A 12,150-nucleotide genomic window follows, 5' to 3' on the forward strand; every position below is an offset into this window, starting at 1 on the left:
CCCTGGAGAGTGCACCATTCACATTGACCCCAATGCAGTGCCTGTTATCCACCCACCAAGACGTGTCCCCATTGCTTTGCGGGATCGCCTGCAGGATGAGCTACAGAGCATGGAGAAACAAAAGATCATTGTGAAAGTCACTGAACCAACTGAATGGGTCAACTCGATGGTGGCAGCTGAAAAACCACGCACAGGCAAGCTAAGGATATGCCTCGACCCTAAAGACTTGAACAAGGCAATCAAACGACCGCACTACCCCTTACCAACCCTCGATGACATCACATCCAGGTTAGCTGGAGCATGCTACTTCAGTGTGATGGATGCCAAGTCAGGTTACTGGGCTATAAAGCTCACAGAGGAGTCTTCCAAATTGACCACCTTCAACACAGTGTTCGGACGGTACAGATTCCTGCGCTTACCCTTTGGAGTGAAATCCGCACAGGACGAGTTCCAGCGGAAAGTGAACGAGACCTATGGAGATCTACAAGGAGTCATGGCAATTGTTGATGACATCCTCATACATGGCAAGAGTAAAAAGGAGCACGATGAAAACCTCCGTGCCATGCTGCAACGCTCCAGAGAGAGAGGAGTGAAACTCAACCCAGAAAAAAGTGTCGTCTGCGCCACCGAGGTCAGCTACTTTGGCCACCTCATCACCAAAGACGGGATCAAGCCAGATCCAGCCAAAATTGCAGCCATCAAGGAGATGAAATCGCCAAAAGACAAAGGTGAACTAGTAACAATCTTAGGCATGGTGAACTATTTGTCGAAGTTTGCCCCAGGTCTTGCAAGCATCAATGCGCCTATGCGCCACCTGTTGAAAGAGACAAGTGAGTTCATATGGGATACGCAGCATGAAGATGCTTTTCAGAAGATTAAAGAGCTCATCACACGGGAACCGGGTCCTGTCCTAGCATACTTCAACCCCAGCAAAGAGCTCACACTACAAGTCGATGCCAGTAAATATGGACTGGGTGCAGTTTTATTGCAAGAGGGCAGACCAATTGGATATGCATCAAAAGCACTCACAGACTGTGAAGTCAATTATGCGCAGATTGAAAAAGAGCTTTATGCCATTCTGTTCGGATGCAAACGCTTCCATCAGTATGTCTATGGACATCACGTCATAGTAGAAAGTGACCACAAACCGCTTGAGTCCATCATTCGCAAGCCTCTTGCAGCAGCACCACCCAGACTGCAACGCATGTTCCTTCAGCTGCAAAGGTATGACTTTACCATCGTACACAGACCAGGCAAGGACATCCCTGTGGCAGATACTTTATCCAGGAAGTCTCTGTCTGACCAGGATGAGAGCCTCAGAGAGGGCATGGACATGCAGGTACACATGCTGTACAGTAATCTACCTGTCAGTGATGCAAAGCTGGAAGAAATCAAAGCAGAGACTGACAAGGACACACAGCTACAGCAACTAAAAAGAACCATCAAGGACGGATGGCCTGAGGAGAGGAAACTATGCCCACAAAGCATTGCAGAGTACTGGAACTACCGCGACGAACTTTCCCAGATGAATGACATCATATTCAAGGGTGAGAGACTTGTGATTCCAACTTCACTGCGTGCTGAGATGTTGTCACGGATACACACTGGTCACATGGGCATCGAAAAGTGCAAGCAGAGAGCAAGGGACATTCTCTTTTGGCCAGGTATGAACAAGCACATTGAGGAAACAGTTGGAAAGTGCTCCACATGCCTTGAACACAGACCATCCAACAGCAAAGAACCCATGATCAGCCATAAGATCCCTGATCGAGCATGGCAAACTGTTGGTACGAATTTGTTCACCTGGAACAATGAAAAATACATCATCACAACGGACTATTACAGCAGGTATTTTGAGCTTGACAAACTGCACAGCACAACAGCCTCCGCTGTAATACACAAGCTTAAAGCAGCCTTCGCCAGACATGGCATACCTGAGACTGTTATATCAGATAACGGCCCTCAATACAAATGCAGAGAATTTGAAGCCTTTGCTGACAAATGGGAGTTCACCCACATAACTTCCAGTCCGCATTATCCTCAAAGCAACGGCCTCGCAGAGAAATCTGTGCAGATTGCAAAATTGCTGATGGAAAAGGCCAAAAGTGACAAAAGAGATCCCTACCTTAGTCTCCTTGAGTATCGTAACACTCCTGTTGACAGTTTCCGATCACCTGCACAGCTGCTCATGAGTCGACGGTTGCGCTCAGTCTTACCCAATACCCACCAGCAGCTTCAGCCACAGGTCGTCAGTCAGAGAGAAGTTCATGCTAGGCGAGACCACCAGCAGCAACAGCAGAGAAGACACTACGACAGGTCAGCGAGACCTCTGCCGCCACTGCAGGAAGGTCAACACATACGCTTTCAAGAGCAAGGTCGGTGGAAACCTGCAGTAGTCATCAGACCAGCTGAAACTGACCGTTCCTACCACATACGTTCAGCTGAAGGACCGGAATACAGGAGAAACCGACGCCACCTGCTTTCCACCAATGAGGGGCATCACACATACATTGACAAAAGTCCTGAGGACAATACACCACAGACTCCACACAACAGCACACTAACTACTTCACAGATAGCAGATGAGATGATCTCTCATACCAACCTTTACACAACAAGATCTGGAAGAGGAATCAAGCCTAGAGCTGTTCTGGACTTGTAATACCATGCAAAAGGGTGTAGGCGGATCGCTGCCCTTACAAAAAAAAAAAAGAAGAAAAATGTTGATGTATGGTTCAGATTGCTACCGTATCATAATACTGAGTTCAGTTTGTAATTTTGTGATGTCTGATATCTTGATATATGTGTTAATTCACTTAAGTGTAAATCTTAAGCCCAATGAAGATTTAAGAGTTACTTGACTGTAAGTACAACATTACAGTATGTACCTAGTTAATAATATTCTGTTTCAGTTACTCCCATACTGACTATATACACTAATCTTAATTGGAAGCTTATACTTTTATAAGAAGGGAGATGTAATATTCACATTGAATATTATTTGATATGTTACTGTTGGCCAATCAGTGCGTTTCATGATTTATATGTTACATTCCTACTGCGCATCCTCAGTGTGTGTTTAGAGTGAGACGTGACACAGCTAGGTCACATATTATGTTACTCCCGCATCAGTATTAATAAAATACAGTTTATAGCACGTCGGTGTGCTCCTGATTTTTGTACATACAGTACGAAACAAGACAGGTACAAGGTCTTTAAGATGCTGGGAAGTGTTTGGATGTTTGGGAGGTTTGTTTTTGGGATGTGTGCCTATGACAATACAGAAGTGTTTCTGTGGGGGTTGCCCCAGTAAGGGGCAGTAGAACACTTTGTTGGGGGTTGTGAAGGTTGCCCTGGTATGGGGCAGTAGAACACCTTGATGGGGGTTGCCCTGGTATGGGGCAGTGGAACACCTTGATGGGGGTTGTGAAGGTTGCCCTGGTATGGGGCAAACAGGGGTTAGTGGGGGTCTGTGGGTGCAGCGTACCTCGGGGAAGTTGCAGCTGAAGCAGGAGGACCAACAGCACTTGGAGCAGGTGCCCATGCTGCCGATGTTCTCCTTGCACAGGATCTGGTCACAGCCCAGAGGGTTGGTGCACCACGTCAGGTTGGAGCAGCACTCCACGTAGCCTCGCAGCAGCGCGTTCTCATACTACAGCAGAGGAGGGGGAGACAGAGGGGAGAGAGAGTATGAGGAGACATCAGGGAGGAGAGGAGGAGAGAGTATGAGACATAAGGAAGGATAGGAGGAGGAAGCGATGGGAGGACAGGAGGAGAGAGTATGAGACATAAGGAAGGAGAGAAAGAGAGAAGAGAGGAAGTGGGAGGAAAGGAAGGAAAGAGAGAGAGAGTGAGGAGTGACATGGGAAAAGCAAGAGAGGAAAGTGGAGAAGGGAGAGAAAAGAAAGATGGAGAGAGTGTGAGAAGAGGAGGATGAGAGAGATGAGGAGGGAGGTTAACAATGAGAACAGAGAGAGAGGGGAGGGGTGTATTGCTGATGGATGTGATGGAAAGAGTGTGTGAGCGTGCACACACACACACACACACACACACACACACACACACACACACCTTAGAGATGGTGTCTTTGTCTGTGAGGATGTTGTAGAAGAACTGCGAGGTGGGCTGGGATCTGCAGTCTGTGATTGGACAGTTGCAGTTCATCACCAGGTTCTGCTCGATCCTGGCAGTCAGGTACTCCTGCCAGCATGACTGTGGGGAGGGAAAACACACACACACACACCAGCATCATTATCACTAGCCATAGTGTTTACAACATGCTGCTAATGGATGTGTGAGTTTGAATGATGACTGAACACTGAATCTAGATGTGGTGTTGTTTATCGACCTCAGAACTCTCTAGACCGATGGAAAGAGAGTAAAATAAAGGAGGAAGATAAAACCCCAATAGAAACTAATAAAGAATGAAAGAGAAAGAATTAAGACTGGTTAAAACACCCAAAAGAGCCCTCGTCCCTCAGACTCACCCTACAGCAGTAGTGATTACAGCAGAGGGTGGGAGCCGGTTCTGACCCGCCCGACTGGGCCACCAGACAGACCGGGCACTGCACCGATGGACTCGGGGGCGGCTGCGGGTTCCGGATCTTAAGCCCCGCGGCCAGAACCAGCGTGTCTGGGTCGTCGGTGTAGCGCTGGATCAGCAGGTCCACGTTCCACTTGCAGTGGACCAGCAGGTGCTGCGCGCAGTCCAGGTCCAGACTGAGGGTTCCGGCCACCTGCTGCACGGTGCGCTGCATCAGCTGCAGCACGTCCTCCTGGCTCATGGTCCGGCCCATGGAGAACAGAACCGCTTCCAGGACGCCGTCCTCGGGACGCTGGGCCAACACACTTTCATCGCCCAGACTGCGGGGGAGGGGTGGGAAGTGACACACCCAGCAGGTCACACACACACGTACACACACACACAAACACAGCACAAGGCTTCATTTAGTATTGTATGGTATGCACATACACACACTTAAGGTTCAGCAGTGGGTCACCCATTTGTCTGCTCTGTTATCTGACAGCTGATCTTTAAAAAAAAAAAACCGGTTTAAACCCATGACATTTACGCAAAAGTATGAAGTTGCATTTCTGAACGCAAACATCTCACAAAGGGATGCAGCCTTAGAGCAGCCTCCTTGTTTATGGGTTGAATTCTTAACTGTCCTAACCCATGAGGTCAACCATGAGGAGAGATCAGTCATTTGATAAATATATACCCCAGATTTCCCTCCTAAAGCTACCAGTTTGCACTTGACCAGAAATGCAAAGTAGTTTAATTACATAGTAATTGCTTGTATTTGACCTAACCTGTAAGTGGCTTTGCATAAACGTGTCCGCCAAATAACTAAACGTAAATACAACTGAAATGATTATACTCAACACGTTTTCATATTAAAATCATGAGTAGAATCTCAGTTTAAACACATAAGACATAAATGGATTTTTTTTTTTAAATAAAATGACCACAGATTTTCTACAGCCAAATGGTGTCTGGTGTCTCTTCCGCATTCTGTGGGTTTATAACGTGCGCTGCTACTAACACTACTACGTTTAGATGTTCAGTAATAGTATACCATCCTGCAGAAGAGGTTTTGGACACCAATGAAATAAAGGACCTTACAGCACAACGCTGAAAATCTGGATCATTATGTGGTGCACTTTACTTAATGTTAGTCGGGAAATAAGTATTTTAAAAGGTCCAAATCGGCATAAGAACTACTGAAGCACTAAACCAACTTTGTCATTTTGGTCGGCGTACTGTTTCTGGTGAAAATAGTGAACCGTGGCAGAAGTGTCTCTTTCACCCTCTGGTGGTCAAAAACGTCTAATTGTTTTTCTATTTCTTTTATTCATTATTGAAATTATGTTAAGTTTGAAATGATTACTACATTCTAAAATAATTATTGATTTTGCTGATGTTATCATTGTTCTGTGTTTTTCCGACCGACTGAACAACATTAACCAAAGTAAGAGGGCTAAGTAAAAGGCCAACCCTTTTTTTTTTTTTTAAGGAAGAAATAAATGTTATTAATATTATATTATAATCTGTTATTAAGTTAATACCCCATGGATACCTTTGTATATCAAATTTAGGTTGCAGTTATCCTAAGTCACTGGATAATTACAACTGAATTTGGAATTGTCAGACGGAATAAAAACGCCAACAAACATGGTTCAAAATTCAAATGTCTTTATTTAGAATTAGTAAAACATATATTTATATATATATTTATATGTACGTGTGTGAGTTGGCATTAATCACCATCTTTAGAAAAAAAAAAGATTAAAGGTAGGACTGGTAATTTTTTGGTGCTGAATGAACAGATCTTAAGCATTAGAGCCACAGGAATCCTAGAGCTATGACTGAAAGGGATCCGCACTGGAGGCCTCCTTGGGTTGCAAAGCACACAACCACAACTACATTCATTCATCACGTGCTGAACACACACACACACACACACACACACACACACACGTGTTAACCGGGCTGAAAGGATCATGCTGCAAGGGCTGGCGGAGCTGACAGTATCTGTTGGGAATGGACTAGAGCAGTGCTGGTCTGGGCCTAAGTGCACTTGAATAGGAACAGAAGCCAACCAGGCTCCACACAGGCAGCAGCAGAGAACACTGGGGAACAGAATCCCACACAGTGTTCTGTTTTTGTCCTGTTGCTAAGCGATCAGGTCATTTCTATTCTTTTCTCTCTATTTTGTCACTTGCCCCGAAAGAGGGGGAACTGAGAATGCAAGCAGAATTGAGCTTGACGTTTTAAGAGCCTTTTGGGTAAAGTGAGAGGTCTCTTAAGACTCTGAGCCATGGGTTTGGCATAAGGTTGGCCTGGAGGCGAACGCCACTCGCCTTTCACACACACACACACACACACACACACACACACACACACACACACACCACCCCACACCCTCCCCCACCCTGAGTAAGGGGTGAGCTAAGATAAAGGTCAAAGGTTAAAGGCCAAGCTCAAGCTCAAGGTGGTCCTCACACCTGATGTCGGCCTTGGTGGAGCTGGAACTGTTCTTGAGGTCAGTGTTGCTGAAGGAGAACTGGGCCTGGCCCTTCTGGGGGGTGGACGGGTCCTCGGGCAGGAACTCCAGGATGTGGGGGCTGTCCTCGTTGCGGCGCACGTAGCCCTTGCTGATGACGTGGATGACGCAGGACAGGACGTCCGTGGTGCTGCAGCTGAAGCGCACGCCGCCCGGGGAATGCAGCGCCTCCTTCTTCCAGCATGTGTCCAACACCTGCACACGCACACACACACACACACACACACACACACACACACACGGCATATGTCAGGGCAGGACACACACACAAATAAAGGCAAATGAACAAGCACACACACAGCAGAGATTCATACACCAAGACAGAAACTGCCCATGTGCAGAGACCCACACACTCTTGGGAAGTGCTCCATCACTTTGATCTTCTATGCATACACATGCACATGCGCGCGCACACACACACTTACCCTGAACACGAGGTTGTCAATGTGCATCTCCCTCTCGGCCTTCATGATCTGGACGATGAGGCAGTAGATGTAGTTCCTCTTGCGCTCCAGGGTGCGTGCCGAGTCCTCGTCCACGTTCAGGTAGGTCTGCTTGGGCAGCAGGTGGCAGAAGCTCTGGGCGCTGGAGCCCTGGGACAGCACCCTCTGGTTCAGCTGCAGGACACCTGGGGGACACAGGGACACGATATGTACTTCTTATACCAACTAGCCTCATCTCCCAAGGCATCTCTCAAGGCACCAAAGCTCCCAGAACAATGCACTAAAATAACACCTGGGGGACACAATAACACCTGAGGGACACAGGTACACAATAACACCTGGGGGACACAGGTACACAATAACACCTGGGGGACACAGGGACACAATGGGTGCGTTCTGCAACAGAAGGTTGCTGCCTTGTTGCCGTAATAGACAGCTGTCTCACAAGGCATGACTTTCGAGTGAAGGCATCTTCTAAAAACCTTCGGTTTCGATCTACTTCTTCTACCAACTAGCTTAATCCCAAGGCACCAAAGCTCCCAAAACAATACACTTCAATAATAATAATATACAGAACTGTAATCCTGTAGACTTACTCCTTAAATATGAATACACATGTAAATCTTGGATTTATTTCAATTGATGTGGCGGGGAACCATGTTTCATGGGATTGTAATGTGTGATGAGTAACAACTAAACTGAACACACACAGGCCTTCACTTCAAGGCAATATACAGTGTAACCACCTGAGACAGAGCAAATATAAATCAAACCTGAAATAGTACTAAGGGCTGGATTCTTAAACAAAGGTTTCGAGACTCTTGCCTTCAATGCATCATTTTAAAATAATAATCCATCAAAAAACATTGCATGGCCTGTCAGTGGGTGATGACTTGTGACTGGGTTCCATGGTATTGAAAGTTTGTAAAGTAACATCTGGTGTGAGTTTTTGACAGGCAGGTGGAGAGGACGTCTCACCTTTCTCAGGGTCTTGCGTGAGGATGCCCTTGTCTCCGGTGAGGGGTTGAAGTGCGTGGGCTATTACAGCCATGGTCAGGCCGGTGTCCTTTTGGAGTGTCTCCATATTCAAGTCCTGTGAAAGGAAAAGAAAATTGGTCTTTAACAAGCAGGTGTGTCTCTGTGTCTATGCGTCTGCGCGTCTGTCTGTCTCTGTGCCTCTTGTTGTTGAACTGCAGCACTATGTACATATGAAGGGTGGAGACATAAAGCTGTGTGTGTGTGTGTGTGTGTGTGTGTGTGTATGTGTGTGTGTGTGTGTGTGTGTGTGTGTGTGTGTGTGTGTGTACGTACCTCCTGGTTGTTGAACTGCAGCAGTATGTACATCTGAAGGGTGGAGACGTAGAGTGTGCAGGAGTCGTAGTGGAGCTCTGCGTGACCCAGCCAGGTCCACTGCAACCGCCGTGGCTTACTGTGATTCAGACTGTAGATACTCTGGCCTGAGGGAGAAACACACACACACACACACACACACACACACACACACACACACACACTTCTTAGAACTTTCTAAACCCCCCCCAATCATATAAATCCAAAAAGCACTCAATTGAAAACTGCAGTTTGAGAACTGCACACACACACGCACACACACACACACACACACAGCTACAAGCGACCAATACTGACTGCTGGAGTAGAAGTTGGTGAACTCGGTCAGGTAGCTGCACAGCTGAGCGGGGAAGTGCTTGTTGGGGTCATCCAGGAAGCAAGGGGGCGACACTGCCCAGCAGCGTGGAGACAAGACCAGCACCTTCACCTCACTGTCATCCTCTGGCTCTGACGACTGCTCCTCCATCATCTAAGACACACACACAAACACACACACACACACACACACACACACACACACACACACACACACACACACACACACACACACACACACACACACACACACACACACACACACACACAGAGTGAGTACATTTCTCGTAGACTAAACTGTAATTTATATTAAACTTTTGCTTTTTGCATTGTTGTCCTTGTTGACCTTCTGAAGGTGGTACGTGTGTGTGTGTGTGCGTGCGCGTGCGCGTGTGTGCGTGTGCATCCACTGACCTCCTCGTCCAGGTCCTGCAGGGTCTTGTCGAGCTGCTGCAGTCTGTAGAGGTGGAACTCCTGCTGCAGCTCCTCGGACTCGCGCAGGTTGGTGAGCATCTGCTGGGGGAAGCGGTTGGGGAAGCAGGAGCCGATCTGCTCAATCACAGCACTCTCCAGCCACACCTTACTCTGGCCCAGCAGCCGGTCACCCAGGTAGTGCCTACAGATATATAGAGAGAGAGAGAGAGAGAGAGAGAGAGAGAGAGAGAGAGAGAGAGAGAGAGAGATGTAGAGGAAAAGAGAGAGAGGGTAGGAGAGAGAGAGAGAGAGAGAGAGAGAGATATAGAGGAAAGGATAGAGGAAAAGAGAGAGAGAGAGAGGGTAGGAGAGAGAGAGAGAGGGAAGGAGAGGGATAGAGAGAGAGGAAGAGAGGTCACAAGTTATTAGTAATTAAGTCACAAGTGATTAGGGCCTTTCCAGCATTATTAATGCAGAGGAAGGAAGAATTGAATACACCTAAATAAATATAACTCATTCATTTAACCATCATGTGCTGACATCGTTTCCTGAGATGGAGTCCATTTCAACCTTCTGGGTCCTTCTGGCTGTTTTGCTGTATCAAATAGTCTGTTAGACAGCAGCTCTGTACCTGGCTAAAACCGACATGGCCTCCACCAGACTATTGCCCTCACCTATAGAAGTGCTCAAAGGTGTTTGGAAGAGGATGGGCTCAGCAAGACTATTGCCCTCACCTGTAGAAGTGCTCAAAGATGTTTGGAAGAGCATGGGCTCAGCAAGACTATTTCCCTCACCTGTAGAAGTGCTTGAAGGTGTTTGGAAGAGCATGGGCCCTCACCTGTAGAAGTGCTCAAAGGTGTTGGCGAGCTCCAGGCCAGAGAGGAAGAGCATGGGCTCCAGAAACTGCTGCAGCTGACGGATGGTCTCCACACTGCCACTGTCCCCACAGCTCTCCTGGATCATCAGGTCAATGTACTGTGCAAAGCGCTCACTCACCTGCACACACACACACACACACACACACACACACACACACACACACACACACACACACACACACACACACACACACACACACACACACACACACACACACACACACACACACACACACACACACACACACACACACACACACCAGGTCAATGAAGTCATTTATTGGCGGTGAGAATGGAGAGATGTATTGTGGGTAGTGTAGTTTGGTACTCACATGCATGGCGGTGAGGATGGAGAGCTGCAGTAATGCGGCAGAGAAGCCCTGGCGTAGTGCCAGCACAAATGCCGTCTGCTGGCCAAACAGTTCCTCCATGGCGTTCTTCAGACGGAGGTACATTGCCCGGTAACGCTCCACAAAGTCTGGCAGGCTGCATGTGGAGTCCAGAAACTTCTTCACCTGTACAGCCAAGACAATGACCAGTCTTCATCAGACAAAGGACTAGCAGTAATCAACTTTGCACTAACTCAATTTGTACTCGCTAATGATGTGATCATTTTCTTATGTTAAGATGAACCTATGAGGAGTTTGAGGAAACCGCATGTTCTTTACTATAACAATGTACATAAAAGGGAATGTCTGTGTCATGTGTGCCTCTGTGTGTGTGCGTGCCTGTGTGTGTGTGTGTGTGCCTCTGTGTGTGCGTGCCTGTGTGTGTGTGTGTGTGTGCATGCCTGTGTGTGTGTGTGTGTGTGTGTGTATATATGCCTTTGTGTGATTGGCTGACCTGTCTCTGTACCACTCCCTGCCAGCAGAGTGCAATGCCAGCGATACTGCTGGTGTTCTTCATCTTGGGCTTCACCGCTGATGAAGACGAGGGTGGTACCACAGCCTCCTTATTCTTGCCCTCTTTGCCATCTGAAACACACACAGCATTACACTGACCAATACACACACCAGTACACTGACCAACACACACACCATTAACTTCACACCGATATGAAACTCTAAAAGGAAGAGCAGTGTGAGGCCAGAGGTCTGCTGTGTGTGTGTGTGTGTGTGTGTGTGTGTGTGTGTATCTTTAAACATGCGCTGTCTGCTGATGCCATAGACAAATCGTCTCTTCGTGTGTAAGGTATTGATGACAGGGCGGCCATCATGAGTGCTTAAATAACAACTTAGTCATCAATGACCTGAAAAAAAAGCCTGAAGAGGAAACGTGTGATCGGCTGTATATAAGCCATGTTGGTGTAGGACATGAGCACCAAAACTCTCTTCTGTTGTGATAAGCAGCTGTCTTTGGTGACCAATGGTGTTTTGGAGGATTCAGAGAGCGGTTGCTCTAGGCAGAAACACTAGTGCACTGACACAGAAGAGTATTAATCACATCCAGATAATAAGTGTGTGTGTGTGTCTACATGTATGGCATCCAGATGATGTGGTCTGTTCTGTCTATCAGCTTTAACTAATAGCAACATCCCAAACGCGTTTGCGTGGAGAATGCAGCCATGGGGCAGCTCTGAGGCATCAGCATCAGTCATAGCATACCCAAGGGCTCAGAGAAACACATGGGGGGAAAATGGCTTAGTTACACTCTGGGAAGACAGGGATAAAGTGTGTGTGTGTG

General features: G+C 47.3%; 1 protein-coding gene across 5 annotated transcripts in view; it reads right to left on the reverse strand.

Annotated features, from left to right (window-relative positions):
* LOC105897402 (cullin-9) overlaps positions 1-12,150 on the reverse strand; it is a 54,384-nt gene that overhangs the window by 13,772 nt on the left and 28,462 nt on the right. For all 5 annotated transcript variants that reach the window (XM_031579455.2, XM_031579454.2, XM_031579453.2 and 2 more), the window contains 12 exons: positions 11,311-11,441; positions 10,800-10,982; positions 10,428-10,585; positions 9,590-9,791; positions 9,158-9,329; positions 8,822-8,967; positions 8,489-8,603; positions 7,493-7,695; positions 7,009-7,262; positions 4,488-4,863; positions 4,072-4,212; positions 3,488-3,652 (listed from right to left, as the gene is read on the reverse strand). In XM_031579455.2, coding sequence (XP_031435315.1) covers positions 3,488-3,652; positions 4,072-4,212; positions 4,488-4,863; positions 7,009-7,262; positions 7,493-7,695; positions 8,489-8,603; positions 8,822-8,967; positions 9,158-9,329; positions 9,590-9,791; positions 10,428-10,585; positions 10,800-10,982; positions 11,311-11,441 — 2,246 coding nt within the window. The remainder of the gene's footprint in view (positions 1-3,487; positions 3,653-4,071; positions 4,213-4,487; positions 4,864-7,008; positions 7,263-7,492; positions 7,696-8,488; positions 8,604-8,821; positions 8,968-9,157; positions 9,330-9,589; positions 9,792-10,427; positions 10,586-10,799; positions 10,983-11,310; positions 11,442-12,150) is intronic.

This window comes from Clupea harengus, chromosome 13 (genome assembly GCF_900700415.2).
Source record: "Clupea harengus chromosome 13, Ch_v2.0.2, whole genome shotgun sequence".
Lineage (NCBI taxonomy): Eukaryota > Metazoa > Chordata > Actinopteri > Clupeiformes > Clupeidae > Clupea > Clupea harengus.